Source organism: Aethalodelphis obliquidens, unplaced genomic scaffold (genome assembly GCF_003676395.1).
Source record: "Aethalodelphis obliquidens isolate GAN/ISIS:26980383/991018 unplaced genomic scaffold, ASM367639v1 scaffold7, whole genome shotgun sequence".
Classification (NCBI taxonomy): domain Eukaryota; kingdom Metazoa; phylum Chordata; class Mammalia; order Artiodactyla; family Delphinidae; genus Aethalodelphis; species Aethalodelphis obliquidens.
This window is the reverse complement of record NW_020837951.1, coordinates 67,876,331-67,895,751: the sequence shown is the minus strand read 5'-3', so window position 1 is coordinate 67,895,751 and position 19,421 is coordinate 67,876,331. Positions and strand designations below refer to the sequence as shown.

At 38.9% G+C, this 19,421-nt stretch overlaps 1 protein-coding gene and 1 pseudogene across 3 annotated transcripts in view; one reads left to right on the top strand and one right to left on the bottom strand.

Annotated features, from left to right (window-relative positions):
- The window catches only part of DENND4C (DENN domain containing 4C), a 128,119-nt gene that overhangs the window by 92,191 nt on the left and 16,507 nt on the right, over positions 1 to 19,421 (bottom strand). For all 3 annotated transcript variants that reach the window (XM_027105936.1, XM_027105937.1, XM_027105938.1), the window contains exon 2: positions 3,120 to 3,441. In XM_027105936.1, the coding sequence (XP_026961737.1) occupies positions 3,120 to 3,424 (305 nt within the window). In that variant the 5' untranslated portion in view covers positions 3,425 to 3,441. The remainder of the gene's footprint in view (positions 1 to 3,119; positions 3,442 to 19,421) is intronic.
- Positions 9,568 to 11,286, top strand: LOC113620160 (cytochrome c oxidase subunit 6B1 pseudogene; annotated as a pseudogene).

Below are 19,421 nucleotides of genomic sequence, written 5' to 3'. Positions count from 1 at the left end.
TGGAGAGAAACTTTACCACCATGATCAGCTAAAAGACGACCGCACGCTCAAGCAAACCTGGATCAGTCAACAGAAATTAGAAGCCTTAGGGAACTGCAAGATATATATGAAAGAGCCGCTTGCAACCTGAAAGCATCTAAGTATGATTATCTAAGTCATCATTTTTAAGTTATGCCCCTGAATCACAAGGAACAACAATCTTTCAGAGACTTATACCCTTTTAATTACAACTATATGGTGGGAGGTCTGGGGATGAGGATGTGAACAGATAACCTTTAAAGGATGGCTAACAGAGAGAACAGTGAGGGCTGGAACACAAGTAAGTCCCTGGGGCTGGTTTCCCTTCAACTGACATGAATATTATCAAACTTTTATCCTATACCCATCCTATTATGGATATTACCTATCTTCTTAAGAAAACCACAGAGAAAATAAAAGAACTGACAGTAAAACCTCTCAGTCCTATATTTTCAACCCTTCCTTCTCCATTGGTTTCTTCCCTTCAATATAAAGATGTTCAAGGTTCTCTCCTGGGAGAAATGTTAAAAAATAGCCCTGGACTCTGTTTCCCCTCACCTTCCAGGTATCCTAAACCATTGCTGCTGGGGATTTCGTTAAAATACAGATTCAGTAGATCTAGGGCAGTGCCTGAGATTCTGACTCTCTAACACACTCACAGGCCCTATGGACAATACTGGACCATGACAAAATAGCAAGGCCCATAACTATCTTCTCTTTCCCTTAAAGTCACGCTTTCAAAAAGAAGCCTCTATAACTCCAATTCCCAATCATGCTCCATCCTTTCTAAACTGGCTCTTATGTCCACTAATCTTATAAAGTTGTATGACCCCCACTGCAACTGTACTGACTTGAAGGAAAATTGTAGACGCTAAATAGGGTGATATGTACTATACTAAAGGAGTTAAAGTAAAGTAAGATAAGGGCAAAACATCCTTTGGCTTTGGAAATTTGAACATAATGAGGACCTTGGGACAATTTCACCAGAGCTCTGTTGGAACAGTAAAGGAAATGATGAGCAAAACAAGTGGTGGTCAAATGTAGCAGCTCACTACCGTTCTTAATATCAGAACAACTATGAACAGAACCACCAGCAACCAACTCTTTAAAAAAAAACATTTCGTTGGGCAATCAGGGTAATTTGGATATATGATGATATTCAAGAATTAATCATTTTTTAGGTGTGGTATTATGGTTACATTAAAAGAGGGACTCAATGTTAAGAAACGCAAACGATGTAATACATCACATTAATAAAATGAAGGGAAAATCCACATGATCGTTATTAATTAAAAAAGAAGAGGCAATTGACAAAACCCAACACATTTTTATGGTAAAAGCCCTCATAAAACCAGCAATAGAAGGGACCTTCCTTAACATGATAAATAGCATTTATGAAAAACCCATGGCTAACATCATACTCAATGGTGAAAGACTGAAAGCCTTCCACCTATGATCAGGAATGAGAAAAGGATGCCTGCTTTCACCACTGCTATTCAACACTATACTGTTAAGTTCTAGCCAGAGCAATAAGACAAGGGGGGCGTGTTTGCGGGGGATAAATCAAAGTGCAAAGGAAGGAATAAAACTATCTCTATTTGCAAATGACATGATCCTATACAATAAAAAGTCCCCCCAAAATCCACAAGAAAGCTATTAGAGCTAACAAATTCAGCAAAATTGCAGGGTATAAGATTAACACATGAAGTTGATAAAACCCACCTGTGTTGCCACACATCCGAAAAAGAACAATCCGAACAAGAAATTAAGAAAATAATCCCGTTTATAACAGAATCCAAAAGAATGAAATATTTAATAAAATTAATTAAGGAGGGACTTCTCTGGTGGTGCCGTGGTTAAGACTCTGTGCTCCCAATGAAGGGGGCCTGGGTTTGATCCCTGGTCAGGGAACTAGATTCCACATGCATGCTGCAACTAAGAGTCTGCATGCCACAACTAAGGAGCTGGGCGAGCCACAACTAAGGAGGCCACCTGCCACAACTAAGACCCAGTGCAACCAAATAAATTAAATAAATAAATATTTTTAAAAATTAATTAAGGAGGTGAAAGACTTGTACACTAAAACCCATAAAACAGTGCTAAAAGAAATAAGACCTGAATAAATGTAAAGAAAACTCATATAGTTGGGAAGACTTAATATGGTAAAGATGGCAATACTCCCCCCAAATTGATATGCAGATTAAATGCAATACCCATCAAAATTCCAACTGCGTGTTTTGCATAAATGAACAAATTGATCCTGAATTATTTCCCAAGATGCTCTCAAATACATATGTTTGTACTAACTGATGGTAATTATAATGAGCAGAAGAGCTTAATACATGACATGTATGTATGCTAAAGTATTACAGGTATTCTAAAAGCACATCTTATATAAAGAAGAGTCAACATAGACATTTTTGGAGAAAAAGCTTTTACACAGAAGAATGATCTTCATTGGCTGTGGACTAGACACTAAATACCTTCTAACAACTATATTCCTTCTAAACCGTAAATGCTTTGCTCCTGGCATTAAAAACCACACAGTGCAATTGTATTTTTCATCTTTTGTGTGTGTGTGTGGCCATGCCTCACGGCATGCAGGATCTTAGCTCCCCAACCAGGGATCAAACCCGTGCCCCCTGCAGTGGAAGCAGGGAGTCTTAACCACTGGACTGCCAGGGAAGTCCCAATTGTATTTTTTAAAACAGGAATGTTCCTTTGTTAAATGAGTTCAGAGCTTCACAAAAGCTCATCGCGTAACCCAACTAGCTCCTTAAAAATATACTGTCTTTTATTATAGCTTTTTGCTCTTTTATGTTTAATTAATAAGCTTATCTGATATGTACAAACAGAAAGGAAATCACATTTCAGGCTCTAACGCCTTCATTTCAATATACTTTTGAAAGGAAATCATCTAATGACTCAATCCTATACAGAGAAATTCAGTAAGGATGGACAGAGATACATATATCTTACTATACTTGATTTTGAAGTAACAAATAATAATAGAACTATCAAGGATTTTGAATTTCTATTGCCATGAACCTTAAATAAATTTTATTCTCTTCACTATAGCAAAAGAAAATAAGTCACCGTACCCAATGTCAGTAAGGGGTGGTTTATCTCTCCCTCTTTTATAACAGAGGAACAGTTCTGGGCTTTTCAGACTTCCGTAGTTCAAGTTTGCCTGCAGAGCTGACGGAGTGGCTTCAACACAGGTGTAACCCTCAGGTACTGTTTCCCCAGCTGATTTGTTAATAACTGCAATATCTGTAATTGGAGCTTTAGGTCCAGTAGACTTAGTATCTAAACGATTTATTTCTTGATCCAAAAGAGTAGATGTATCAATGAGACCTGCCACAACAAAGTAGTCAGTCACTCTTGGCCCTTTGTCTTCTATCATGGCTGCTTCTATATATCCTAGAAGAGAGGAAGGAAAAAAAAAAGACATCAATTAAATAAAATGCTTTATCCTAACTCACTAAGTTAAAATACTCCTGAGTTAACAAGTGATTAACAGGCACATTTCCCAGTTGGATTTATAATCAAATTGTTATTCTGTAGAAGAAGACTGTTTTTTTAAAAAAAAATTTGTTTTTAAAAAATAATAATAAATTTATTTATTTCTGGCCACGTTGGGTCTTCATTGCTGCGCATGGGCTTTCTCTAGTTGTGGCGAGCCGGGGCTACTCTTCGTTGCAGTGCGCAGGCTTCTCATTGAGGTGGGCTTCAGTAGTTGTGGCACGTGGGTTCAGCACTTGTGGCTCACAGGCTCTACAGCACAGGCTCAGTAGTTGTGGCACACAGGCTTAGTTGCTCCGCAGCATGTGGGATCTTTCCAGACCAAGGCTTGAACCCGTGTCCCCTGCATTGGCAGGCGGATTCTTAACCACTGTGCCACCAGGGAAACCCAAGAAGCTTGTTTTGATATCATCTTGTCAGCTTTTACCTAGTATGAAGTACAAGTTTACAGCATCGATTCATTTGTAATGCAACTATGATCCTATTATGTGCCTAAGGCCCTGTTAAGGATAATCAAACTATCAGAAGTGGGCTACGGTGCTTTCCTTTCAGCAAAATGCACATAATGAACAAAATTCATACTATTTTTTAAATGTCATTCTCTTTTGAGTTACAGAATTCCTAGAGCGAACTTCACATTTAAACAAACGAAATGAGTTCATCATGAATTATTCAAAGTCTAACAGAAAAGATAAAGGTACTAGTAATAAGCATAATTAAACCAGTCTCTTAATCCAATCAGGAGTCTGTCCCTATAGTTAAAAAACTTTATGTAAACACTGTGTAAACTAAGTAAGTTTAGGGGTCATTAACTATTTCATATATAGATACCAGACAGAGCATAAAAAACCATAACCAAAGAAGACAAAGTTATACAAAATACATATTAACAGGGCCTCCCTGGTGGCGCAGTGGTTGAGAATCTACCAGCCAATGCAGGGGACAAGGGTTCGAGCCCTGGCCTGGGAAGATCCCACATGCCGCGGAGCAGCTGGGCCCGTAAGCCACAACTACTGAGCCTGCGCGTCTGGAGCCCGTGCCCCGCAACAGGAGAGGCCGCGACAGTGAAAGGCCCGTGCATCGCGATGAAGAGTGGCCCGCCTTGCCGCAACTAGAGAAAGCCCTTGCACAGAAATGAAGACCCAACACAGTCATAAATAAATAAATAAATAGATTAATTAATAAAAAGCAGTTTCTTTTTAAAAAAAATACATATTAAGAGACTTAGGTAATACATGGTAGAAACCTAGAGAATATGAACACTGAGTCAAGATTTCTATTATCTTTAAACTCAATACCTCTAAAAATAAAATTAAGCTTTTGAAATTTTATTTTCTTTAAATATTTATTCATTTATTTAGTAATTTAGGCTGCACTGGGTCTTAGTTGCAGCATGCGGGCGCTTAGTTGCGGCATGCACGCAGGATCTAGTTCCCCGACCAGAGGTCGAACCCGGGCCCCCTGCATTGGGAAAACAGTGTCTTACCCACTGGACCACCAGGAAAGTCCCTGGAATTTTAAATATTTCTATGGATTTTACGTGCTTTTTAAATAACTTTACTGAGGTATAATTTACATACAATAAAATGCACATATTTTAAAGAGTACAGTTTGGTAAGTTTTCACAAATGCATACACCTGTGAAACCATATCACAATCAAGATGGTGAACACATCCATCAACATCCAAAATATTCTTGTACCCCTTCATCATCTCTCCCTCCCCAGGCAAGGAGTGACCTGCTTTCTGTCACTGTAGATTAGTTTCTAGAATTGATATAAACGACATCATACAGTATATTCTTTTTTGTCTGGCTCCTTTCACTCATTGTAATTATTCTGAGATTCATCCATGTTACTGTTTATATCAAGTTCATTCATTTTTATTGCTGAGTAATATTCCACTGTTGAATATACTACAAAATGTTTATCCATTCACCCATGTTAATAAACATACAGGTTATTTTCAGTTTGGGGCTATTATAAAGCTATCATGAATACCCATGTACAAGCCGTGTGCACATATGCTTTCATTTACCTTAGGTAAATTCTAAGATGGAATGGCTAGATCACCTGGTAGGCATATGCAATTCTAAAAAAGTGCCAAATAGTTTTCTAGAGTGAGTATACCGTTTTACATTCCTATCATCAGTATATGAGAGTGCCGCTGTTCCACATCCTCTCCAACACTCTATAAGGTCAGTCGTTTTAATTTAAACTAGATTCTACTATGTCTACAGTGATACTTAGCTATAGTTTTAATTTGTATCTTTCTAATAACTAGTAATGTTGACCACCTTTTCATGTGCTTATTTTCCATGCATACATTATCCTTTTCATACATCCTTGGATTCTGTTCACTAAAATTTTGTTTGAAATTTTATATATGTTAATGAGGGATACTGGTCTATAGTTTTGTTTTGTTTTTTTTCCCCTCTTGTAATGTCTTTTATCTGGTTTTCACATCAAGGTAATGTCAGTCTCACAGAATGAGTCGGGAAGACTTTCCCCCTTTCAATTTTCATGAAGAGTTTGTATAGAATTGTTATTATGTCTTCCTTAAATGTTTGATAGAATTCACCTGTGAAATTATCTGGGTCTAGAGTTTTCTTTGAGGGTAGGTTTTTTGTTGTTGTTGTTGTTGTTGTTTTTGCGGTACGCGGGGCTCTCACTGCTGTGGCCTCTTCCATTGCGGAGCACAGGCTCCGGATGTGCAGGCTCAGCGGCCATGGCCCACGGGCCCAGCCGCCCCGCGGCATGTGGGATCCCCCCAGACCGGGGCACGAACCCGCATCCCCTGCATCGGCAGGCGGACTCCCAACCACTGCGCCACCAGGGAAGCCCTGAGGGTAGGTTTTAAACTATAAATTCATTTCCTTTAACACATAGGGCAATTCAGATTACGTATTTCTTCTTGAGTAAACTTTCATAGTTTGTGAAGGTCTTAGTCCATTCAGGCTGCTATACCATAGGTTGGGTGACTTATAAACAAAAAATTTACTTCTTGAGGCTGGGAAGTCCAAGATCAAGGCACTGGCAGATTCAGTGTCTAGTGATGGCTGGCTTCCTAGTTCATAGAGGGCTGTCTTTTCACTGTAACTTCACAGGGTGGAAAGGAACAAGGGGTCTTCCTAGTCTCTTTTAGAAAGACACTAATACCATTCATGAGGGTTTCACCCACATGACCAAAGCACCTCCCAAAGTCCTACCTCCAAATACCATCACACTGGGGATAACGTTTTAACATAAGAATTGGGAGAGGGCATACACATTGAGTCTATGGCAAGGAATTTGTCCATTTCATCTAAGTTGTGTAATTTACTGTATAAAATTCTTCATAATATTCCCTTATTATCCTTTTAGTATCTGTAGATTATGTAGTGATGTCACATCTCATTCTTGATATCAGTAAGTCTGTGTCTTCTCTCTTTTTATCCTGATCAGTCTGGCTAGAAAACTGTCAATTTTATTGATCTTCTCTAAGAACCAGCTTTCAGTTTCACTGGTTTTTTTCTATTACTTTTGTATTTCATTGATTTCTACTTGGAACTTTATTACTTCCTTTCCTCTGTTTATGTAGACTTTTTTTTTTAAGATTTATTTATTTATTTGCCTGTGCTGGGTCTTAGTTGTGTGCACACAGGATCTTTGTTGCCACATGCGGGATCTTCGTTGCGGCATGTGGGCTCTTAGTTGCGGCATGTGGGATCTAATTCCCTGACCAGGGATGCAACCCAGGCTCCCTGCATTGGGAGCCCGGAGTCTTAAACACTGGACCACCAGGGAAGTCCCTATGTAGACTTTAATTTGCTCTTCTTCTTCTACTTTCCTACGGTGGAAGAGGAGGCCACTGATTTGAGATCTTTCTTCTTTCCTAATGTAGGTATTTAGAGCTAAAATGCACCCCCCCCCAACAATGTTTTAGTGGCATCCCACAGATTCAGGTACGTTTTCTTCTTATTCAGTTCAAAATATTTTTAAATTTCTCTTTCTTATTTTCTTTGACCAATGGCTATTTTTTGTTGTTGTTGTTGCGGTACACGGGCCTCTCATTGTTGTGGCCTCTCCCGTTGCAGAGCACAGGCTCCGGACGCGCAAGCTCAGTGGCCATGGCTCACGGGCCCAGCCGCTTCGCGGCATGTGGGATCTTCCCGGACCGGGTCACGAACCCGCGTCCCCTGCATCGGCAGGCGGACTCTCAACCACTGCGCCACCAGGGAAGCCCCCAATGGGCTATTTAAAGTATGTTTTTCAGTTTCCAAATTTTGTACTTGGAAATTTTCCAAGAATCTTTCGGTTACTGACTTCTAACTTAATTACACTGTGCTCAGACGATATACTGTGTATGACTTGAAGTCTTTTACGTTTATTGAGATTAGTTTTATGGCTAAGAATATAGTCTATTTGATAATTATACAATGCGCATTTTAGCAGAATGTGTGTTTTGTTGTTGGACAGAGGTCTAGAAGGTTATTAGTGTTGTTCAAATCTATATATCCTTGCAGATTTTGTCTGCTTGTTCAATCAATTATTAACAGAGTGGTATTCAAACTATAGTTCTGACTATAATTATAGATCTGTTGATTTCTCTTTTCAGTTCTATCAGTTTTTGCTTCACGTACTTTGAAGCTCTGTTATTAAGGGCATAACTATTTAGAATTACTACATCCTTTCGATGAACTGACCTTTTTATCATTACAAAACGACCTTCTTTATCTCTGGTAAAAATGAGTCTGTATTAACAAAACCTTTTAAAAAATATTAAAATATTTATTAAAAACTTAGATATATAGTTAAATATCATAGACTTCATTTTCCAACTATAGCCAAGATAACCTTTCAGAATCAATTTCATTTCACCTTACTGTTTAGAATGGCATACATTTTAATAAATACTGTTAATATCAACAAAATACTATTAACTTCAATTTACAAGGCTAAATGTAGTTTACAAAATTCTTCTCATTGTAACACAAAGAGTTTTTTAAAGGTTCAAAACTATGTGTTCCTTGGTGTTCCAAGCCATACAGAATGAAAAATGAACACTGTTTAAACCACAAAGAAACTAGAGTATTATCAAAGTTATTTGCTACATTAAAGCAATTTAAAATAGCACCTTAGTGATTCCATTTAGAAAGCATTATCAACATCAGTTATGCTGGCTGGATCATGGAGCTACAAAATTGAAAAAGCAAGTCATTTCAGATAAAATCAGTTTCTTTTTAAGAACACAAAGCAGTGTAATTCTCTACTGTTGCACCTGCAACTGAAAGTTTTGTAAAGAAGGAGGGCTGTAAAGAAAGGCTGAAAACACAGATGCTTTAAAGGGGTCATACAGGATATAAGAGTTGTGGGAACTAGAGACCACAGGCAGCCACTACTGGTCAGATCCATCCAACTGTTGCCAAACAGACTGGGCAAAACCAGAATTTCCTTTTTGTCTTTTCAAGGGAAGCCAAAATAATCCGGATTTTTTCCCCAACATTCCAGGGTAGAACTCTTGTGACCTAAACATGTGTCATCTACCTCTCGTGCCAAGTGTGACTGCCAGGGCCTTAGAGAGCCCAGTTAGTTCCTTTCCAACTTTACCCTGACTGTACAGACTCGAGCATTGGAATAATCCAGATTTTTAATGTAAATCTCCAAGTTTTAAAGTATCAGCAACTAATTCAAAATCCTAGAACACTAGTAAGTTCAAACAAAACACATAAGCAGGCTATATTCACTCTAAAGATTAAATATCGAGAAAAGAACAATTTCTAAATTTCATTTAAAAAATATTGACCTGGTTAGGGACTTCCCTGGTGGCACGGTGGTTAAGAATCCACCTGCCAATGCAGGGGACATGGGTTCGAGCCCTGGTCCGGGAAGATCCCACATGCTGCGGAGCAACAAAGCCCGTGTGACACAACTACTGAGCCTGCGCTCTAGAGCCTGTGAGCCACAACTACTGAGCCCACGTGCCACAACTACTGAAGCCCGCACACCTAGAGCCTGTGCTCCGCAACAAGAGAAGCCACCGCAATGAGAAGCCCGCACACAGCAACGAAGACCCAACACAGCCAAAAATAAATAAAATCAAATAGATTTTTAAAATAATAATAATAATAATATGCATAAAGAGAAAGTACAATGTGGTAAATGGTACTTCATGGTCCTATAAATCTCAGTGAAGGGTATAATGGAGCGCATTACGATAGTCCAAATCTTGCTCAAAGTAAAAAGTTTTTATTAAAGCAGTTCCTATCCTTTGAGGTTTCAACAAAAGTATAGGGGGAAATGGAGAAAAGTGGAAAAAGTATGAAAATAAGAGTGAAATAAAACTGCTTTCAACTCAAGAAGTATACAGAAAAGCATCATTGCTAATCTGAATATTCCCAATTTTAGCTACACTCTCTACAATGTTGGAAAACTAGAATATAAAATGTGCTAAATTATTTTGTATATATATGTACATGTATTTGTATATACATATATGTATATGTACACAGAGAGAGAGAGAGAAATACAAAGACCTGATCAATTCTCCCCCAGGGAGTTTTTTCCTTTGTTTTCTTTAAAAGCTAAATCAAACCTAAACTTTATTCACTTTGAGCACAAAGTAACAGAGTAAAATAACACCTCACAAGTTTCTGAAACTCAGCTATCTGGCAACCTCACCAATTCATATACAGCCAAGAACCAGCCATTAAGAACTGCCATAGATATCACCAAGCAGCAAAACATACATACTTAGTGCACTTCAGTCTCTCATTCAGAGTCCGTTTAATGACAGTTTATTTTTAAAATTCTGTTAAGTTTATTTGACTACTAAATACACAGTGGAAGTAATAACAAATTAAAAGGAAGAGAGGTAAACACATTATCAGATCAAAAAATGAATCCATGAAGAAGCGAGGGAAATATTTTATGAAACAGAAGATGACCTAAAGGCATACGTTAACTAGATCCTTAACTGCAAGAGCCCTACACACCTCAAATAAACCTAATGGGTATCACTGCTTTACAAATGCTCTATAGCATGTATAATCATGTCATCTACTTATAATGGAACGGTTAACTTACTGATGAATTCTTTTCTCACCTTTATCTACATACTAAATACTAAAATCATATATACTAAAATCCTATATAATACTAAAAAAAAAAATCTAACCTCTATTTTGTTTCATTAGCCAATTTCCAAGCTAGTACCACCCACAGCTAATTATAACAGTTCTGTATGTTTTTTGATGTGGTAGATAAACTCCCTCTTCACCCTTTTAAAAACTTTCCAGGCTTGTCTGGCATCTTTGATGAGGGTCACATTGAGCTTCCAGCGGCTTCAGGGGTGTCTTTAGGAGTCAGCTCTGTGGCAGAAGACATCAACTCCAAAATCAAGAACTATCAGCCTGCTCCTTTTGACAGCCACTTCCCCAACCAAAGCCAGACCAGGACTGCTGGCGGAACTACCTAGGCTTCCACCACTGTGAGAAGGCAATGTCTGCTAAAGGAGGTGATGTCCCCATGTGTGAATGATACTGGTGTGTGTACAAGTCTCTCTGCCCTATAGCCTGGGTGTCAACCTGGGATGACCGCTGGGCAGAAAGCATGTTTCCAGGGAAGATCTGAACTGGCTCCACCTCTCCTCTTCTGTCCTCCATCCTTCTGCTCAGGGTGGTGAAGGGGGACCTGGGTACATGGTGATCCCCACCCTGGGATCCTGAATCATGGCTTAACTAATAATAAATACTCATTGGAAGAGTGGGAAAAAAAAAAAAAAACTTTCCAGGCTTACTCATCCAAGCTTATCAAGTTTCAGGAGGAAAAAAGTTGAGATCTCTGTTAGGAACAACTCTAAAACCCAGATTATTTAAGGAGAACAGCCAACTTTACAATATTAAGTTCTCCAGTCAAGTGCATACGGTATGGTTCTCCATTTTATTTAGGTCATTTTTTTTTTTAAGCCTTTAAGTAAAGTCTCATGATTTTCCTCACCCAAATCTTCTACATTGTTTGTTAGGATTATTCATAAGTATTTTACAGTTTTGTGGCTAATGGGAAGGAGCTCTTATGTTTGCCAAACAATCATTACTGGTACATTAATAACCTATGACTGAGTCTCACACCTTGTTCTAAATGCGAGGAATTAAAGCAATGAAAGTACCAAATGTCATGTCCTTATGGAGCTTACATTATAGTTGGGAAATAATCAGTAAATAACTATAGACTTATAAATAAATAATTTCACAAAGCATACATGCTATGAATAAAAATAAAGCAAGATATAGGGGAAGAAAGTGATAATGGAAGTGCTTATTTTTACACGGCAGTCAAGGAAGATCTGTTTGAAGAAGTAAGAAGGAAAAATCTGAGCAGGGGTTGAAGTGAAAGGAAAGACTAAATCATATGACAACAGAAAACATTCCAAGCAGGAAGAAAATTTTTTAAAAAGCCTAAGGGCAAGTAAATACCTTGATCTTTGAGGAACAACAAGAAAGCCATGGTTCTGGAGCTTAGGGGACTATTGAAAGATGAGGTCAGTGAAGGCGGAAATCATACAGGACCTTTTAGGCTAGGTAAGGTCTCTAGATTTTATTCTAAACATGTTGGGAAGCAACTAGCAGCCTCCAGATGACAGTGCTGTGTCTTTAAAAAAAAAAATCACAGTAGTTGCTGTACACAGAGTAGAGGGAGAAAAGAGCAGAAGCAGGGAGTGCAGTTAGAAGGTAACTGTAGCAGTCCAAAAGAGAGATAATAATGGCTTATATTAAGGCAAAGGAGTGGGAGTGACAAGAAATGGCAAGATTTGAGATACAGTTTAAAGGTAAAAATGCTACTGATGGATTGGAGGTATGAGGGAAAAGAGAAACTAAGAATGACTTCCAGTTTGTGGCCTAACCAAGTGGGTGGATGAGGGTGCCATATATTGAGATGGTAAAGTCTGAGGAAAGAGTAAGTTTGAGTAAATACACCCAACATTCTGTATCGGACAAGTTAAGTCTGAGATGCCTACTAAAACATTCAAGCAGAGAAGGCACTCCAATACAGTGTGGCGTTTGATAAAGATATCAAGGCTGGAGTCAATAGTGAATTAATAATACTTATAACCACAAAATTAAATAAGATACCCTAAAAAGTGACAAATACTAACACAGAAAAGGCCTAAGCCGAGGGCACTCCAACTTTTTTTTTTTTTTTTTTTTTTTGCGGTACGCGGGCCTCTCACTGCTGTGGCCTCTCCCGTTGCGGAGCACAGGCTCCGGACGCGCATGCTCAGTGGCCATGGCTCACGGGCCCAGCCGCTCCGCGGCATGTGGGATCTTCCCGGACCGGGGCACGAACCTGCGTCCCCTGCATCGGCAAGCGGACTCTCAACAACTGCGCCACCAGGGAAGCCCCACTCCAACTTTTGAGGCAAGGGAAGAGAAGCTAGAAAACAAGACTGAGAAGGAACTGTCATAAATCAGACAAGATTCAGGATGACATAGCATTCAGAAAACCAAGTGAGGTTTTCCCAAAACTAGGGACCGATCAATCGTGTCAAATGCTCATGAGAGGTAAAGAACTTTAAGACTGAGAACACTGACTAGAATGGGTTTAGTTGGTGAAGGTGTAGAAGAGCCAGCCTGGAGCGAGTTGGAGAGAAAACGCAAAGTAAGAAAATAGAGACGATAAGTATGAGCAAGTCTTTGCAACAAATTTTTCTCTACATGAGAAAGAAAGGTGTGTGTGTGTGTGTGTGTGTGTGAGACAGAGAGACAGACAGACAAAGACAGATTTTGAGATGTTACAGCATGTTCTTACGCTTGCAAATATGATTCATCAGGAAAGAAAGATGATGCAGGGCACAGAAAGGATAACATCAGAGGCAAAATCCTTAAATAGACAAGAAAACGCAGCACAGATGGAGGACTTGGCATATACAGAGAGAAAGAGAGAGAAAAAAGAGTAAGGAAAGAAAAGAGAGTAAGCAGTCTTCTTAGTAATGAAAGTGGAAGAGCAAAATGACTAGGTAATACTGAGGGCACAAGGGATATTCGTGGCCATAAATTTAAAGTGAGACCAGTCAGCACTGTTGTTTGTTTTCTCCAATCACACTCAGCTGCTCAGGTTCAAGGGAACACAGAGTTTGCAACGAATTGTGTTTTATCAGGGCTGAAGTTTTGCCCTAATTACAGTGAAGGAAGAAACAAGAGAGATGATAAACTGACCCCACAAAATAGTACAGAACATTAGCAGGCATTACCATTTTTATTCAATGAATCAATGTAATTGGGTAAGGAAAGAAGTTACTGTATGAGGTGCATGATGGACAGTGCAAGAGTTGTGTGACTAATGGCCTGGTGGTCTAGATAGAATCCAAGAAGTGTCAAAATATGGTATCAAAGTATGTGAGCTGGCAGAAAAAGAAATGGAAGTCAGAATTAGATGCTTAAAATACTTTAAGTTATAGATCTTGATGATAAAGTCTAGGGTAATGGCTCTCTATTCTAACTACACATTAGAATCTAATAGAATACTTACTAAAATCAGACCAAGAAAATAAGAATTTCTGAGGGTGGCACACTCCCATCAAAAATTTGTAAGCTGCCCAGTTAATTGTAATATACAGTCAGAATTGAGAACCAATAGTCTTGGGTGTAGTTGAGGCAAGTTAAAGAGAAACCTGCAATCTGCAGATTCAAGAACATCTAATGAAGTCTTGTTCTATTATTCCCAATATAAATAAAAGCATGAGCTATGTTCTAAATATTTTACATGCATTAACTCATTTCATACTCCTAACAACCCAACAAGGTATAACTAGTATTATCCCCTTTTTTAATGAAGAATGGAAGAGAATGAAAGTATACAAAATTAAAACTCCTAGGTAGTATATGAAGTACTATAACACTATTTGTAGGTAAACTGCTGAAAGTTAAAGATGCATATAATAAACCCTAAGGCAAGTACTTAATGAAAAAGATGTATAGTTAATAAACCAATGTGGAGATAAATGGAATAGTAAAATACACTCAATCCAAAAAGGAACAAAAAGCAGGACATTAAAAACAGAGAGAGGGGGCTTCCCTGGTGGCACAGTGGTTGAGAGTTCGCCTTCCAAGCAGGGGACACGGGTTCATGCCCTGGTCTGGGAAGATCCCACATGCTGCGGAGCGGCTGGGCCCGTGAGCCATGGCCACTGAGCCTGCGCATCCGGAGCCTGTGCTCTGCAACGGGAGAGGCCACAAGAGTGAGAGGACCGCGTACCGCAAAAAAAAAAACAGAGAGAGAAACCTTAAGAAAACAGGAGCTGAACCAAGATGGCGGAGTAGAAGGACACGCTTTCACTCCTTCTTGTGAGAACACCAGAATCACAACTAGTTGCTGGACAATCATCGAAAGGAAGACACTGGAACTCACCAAAAAAGATACCCCACATCCAAAGACAAAGGAGAAGCCACAATAAGACGGTAGGAGGGGCACAATCACAGCAAAAGCAAATTCCATAACTGCTCGGTGGGTGACTCACAGACTGGAGAACACATACCACAGAAGTGCACCCACTGGAGTGAAGGTTCTGAGCCCTACGTCGGACTTCCTAACCTGGGGGTTCGGCAACGGGAGGAGGAATTCCTAGAGAATCAGACTTCGAAGGCTAGTGGGATTTGATTGCAGGACTTTGACAGGACTGGGGAAAACAGAGACTCCACTCTTGGAGGGCACACACAAAGTAGTGTGTGCATCAGGACCCAGAGGAAGGAGCAGTGAACCCAGGGGAGACCGAACCAGACCTACCTGCTAGTGTTAGAGGGTCTCCTGCAGAGGTGGAGGGTGGCTGTGGCTCACCATGGGGATAAGGACACAGGCAGCAAAAGTTCTGGGAAGTACTCCTTGGCATGAGCCCTTCCAGAGTCCACCATTAGCCCCACCAAAGAGCCCAGGTAGGCTCCAGTGTTCGGTTGCCTCAGGCCAAACAACCAACAGGGAGGGAACCCAGCCCCACCCATCAGCAGTCAAGCGGATTAAAGTTTTACTGAGCTCTGCCCACCAGAGCAACAGTCAGCTCTACCCAAACCAGTCCCTCCCATCAGGAAACTTGAACAAGCCTCTTAGATAGCCTCATCCACCAGAGAACAGAAAGCAGAAGCAAGAAGAACTATAATCCTGGAGCCTGTGGAACAAAAACCACATTCACAGAAAGACAGACAAGATGAAAAGGCAGAGGGCTATGTACCAGATGAGGGAACAAGATAAAACCCCAGAAAAACAACTAAATGAAGTGGAGATAGGCAACCTTCCAGAAAAAGAATTCAGAATAATGATAGTGAAGATGACCCAAGACCTCGGAAAAACAATGGAGGCAAAGATCGAGAATATATAAGAAATGTTTATCAAAGACCTAGAAGAATTAAAGAACAAACAAACAGCGATGAACAATACAATAACTGAAATGAGAACTTCACTAGAAGGAATCAATAGCAGAATAACTGAGGCAGAAGAACGGATAAGGGACCTGGAAGACAGAACGGTGGCATACACTGCCGTGGAACAGAACGAAGAAAAAAGAATGAAAAGAAATGAAGACAGCCTAAGAGACCTCTGGGACAACATTAAATGCAACAACATTCGCATTATAGGGGTCCCAGAAGGAGAAGAGAGAGAGAAAGGACCAGAGAAAATATCTGAAGAGATTATAGTCAAAAACTTCCCTAACACGGGAAAGGAAATAGCCACCCAAGTCCAGGAAGCGCAGCGAGTCCCATACAGGATAAAACCAAGGAGAAACATGCCAAGACACACAGTAATCAAATTGGCAAAAATTAAAGACAAAGAAAAATTACTGAAAGCAGCAAGGGAAAAATGACAAATAACATACAAGGGAACTCCCATAAGGTTAACAGTTGATTTCTCAGCAGAAACTCTACAAGCCAGAAGGGAGTGGCATGATATACTTGAAGTGATGAAAGGGAAGAACCTACAACCAAGATTACTCTACCTGGCAAGGATCTCATTCAGATCCGATGGAGAAATCAAAAGCTTTACAGACAAGCAAAAGCTAAGAGAATTCAGCACCACCAAATCAACAACAAATGCTAAAGGAACTTCTCTAAGTGGGAAACACAAGAGAAGAAAAGGACCTACAAAAACAAACCCAAAACAATTAAGAAAATGGTCATAGGAACCTACATATCGATAAGTACCTTAAACGTGAATGGATTAAATGCTCCAACCAAAAGACACAGGCTTGCTGAATGGATACAAAAACAAGACCCATATATATGCTGTCTACAAGAGACCCACTTCAGACCTAGGGACACATACAGACTGAAAGTGAGGGGATGGAAAAAGATATTCCATGCAAATGGAAATCAAAAGAAAGCTGGAGTAGCAATACTCATATCAGATAAAATAGACTTTAAAATAAAAAATGTTACAAGAGACAAGCAAGGACACTACATAATGATCAAGGGATCAATCCAAGAAGAAGATAAAACAATTATAAATATATATGCACCCAACATAGGAGCACCTCAATATATAAGGCAACTGCTAACAGCTGTAAAAAAGGAAATGGACAGTAACACAATAATAGTGGGGGACTTTAACACCTCACTTACACCAATGGACAGATCATCCAAAATGAAAATAAATGAGGAAACAGAAGCTTTAAATGACACAATAGACCAGATAGATTTAATTGATATTTATAGGACATTCCATCCAAAAACAGCAGATTACACTTTCTTCTCAAGTGCGCACAAACATTCTCCAGGATAGATCACATCTTGGGTCACAAATCAAGCCTCAGGAAATTTAAGAAAATTGAAATCATATCAAGCATCCTTTCAGACCACAACGCTATGAGATTAGAAATTAATTACAGGGGAAAAAACGTAAAAAAGACAAACACATGGAGGCTAAACACTACATTACTAAATAACCAAGAGATCACTGAGGAAATCAAAAAATACCTACAGACAAATGACAATGATAACACAACAGTCCAAAACCTATGAGATGCAGCAAAAGCAGTTCGAAGAGGTAAGTTTATAGCTATACAAGCCTACCTCAAGAAACAAGAAAAATCTCAAATAAATAATCTAACCTTACACCTAAAGGAACTAGAGAAAGAAGAACAAACAAAACCCAAAGTTAGCAGAAGGAAAGAAACCATAAAGATCAGAGCAGAAATAAATGAAACAGAAACAAAGAAAACAATAGCAGAGATCAATAAAACTAAAAGCTGGTTCTTTGAGAAGATAAACAGAATTGATAAACCATTAGCCAGACTCATCAAGAAAAAGAGGGAGAGGACTCAAATCAATAAAATTCGAAATGAAAAAGAAGTTACAACAGACACCACTGAAATACAAAGCATCCTAAGAGACTACTACAAGGAACTCTATGCCAATAAAATGGAAAACCTGGAAGAAATGGACAAATTCTTAGAAAGGTATAACCTTCCAAGACTGAACCAGGAAGAAATACGAAATATGAACAGACCAATCACAAGTCATGCAATTGAAACTGTGATTAAAAATCTTCCAACAAACAAAAGTCCAGGACCAGATGGCTTCACAGGTGAATTCTATCAAACACTTAGAGAAGAGTTAACACCCATCCTTCTCAAACTCTTCCAAAAAACTGCGGAGGAAAGAACACTCCCAAACTCATTCTATGAGGCCACCATCACCCTGATACCAAAACCAGACAAAGATACTACAAAAAAAGAAAATTACAGACCAATATCACTGATGAATATAGATGAAAAAATCCTCAACCAAATACTAGCAAACAGAATCCAACAACACATTAAAAGGATCATACACCATTATCAAGTGGGATTTATCCCAGGGATGCAAGGATTCTTCAATATACGCAAATCAATCACTGTGACACACCATATTAACAAATGGAAGAATAAAAACCATATGATCATCTCAATAGATGCAGAAAAAGCTTTTGACAAAATTCAACACACATTTATGATAAAAACTCTCCAGAAAGTGGGCATAGAGGGAACCTACGTCAACATAATAAAGGCCATATATGACAAACCCACAGCAAACATCATTCTCAATGGTGAAAAACTGAAAGCATTTCCTCTAAGATCAGGAACAAGACAAGGATGTCCACTCTCACCACTATTATTCAACATCGTTTTGGAAGTCCTAGCCTCAGCAATCAGAGAAAAAAAAGAAATAAGAGGAATACAAATTGGAAAAGAAAAAGTAAAACTGTCACTGTTTGCAGATGACATGATACTATACATAGAGAATCCTAAAGATACCACCAGAAAACTACTAGAGCTAATCAATAAATCTGGTGAAGTTGCAGGATACAAAATTAATGCACAGAAATCTCTTCCATTCCTATACACTAATGATGAAATATCTGAAAAAGAAATTAAGGAAACACTCCCATTTACCATTGCAACAAAAAGAATAAAATACCTAGGAATAAACCTACCTAGGGAGATAAAAGCCCCGTATGCAGAAAACTATAAGACACTGATGAAAGAAATTAAAGATGATACCAACAGATGGAGAGATATACCATGTTCTTGGATTGGAAGAATCAATATTGTGAAAATGACTATACTACCCAAAGCAATCTTCAGATTCAATGCAATCCCTATCAAATTACCAATGGCATTTTTTACGGAACTAGATAAAAAAATCTTAAAATTTCTATGGAGACACAAAAGACCCCAAATAGCCAAAGCAGTCTTGAGGGAAAAAAATGGAGCTGGAGGAATTAGACTCCCTGACTTCAGACTATACTGCAATAATCAAGTAATCAAGTAATAATCAAGTAATAATCAGTAATCAAGACAATATGATAGTGGCAGAAAAACAGAAACATAGATCAATGGAACAAGATAGAAAGCCCAGAGGTAAACCCACGCACCTA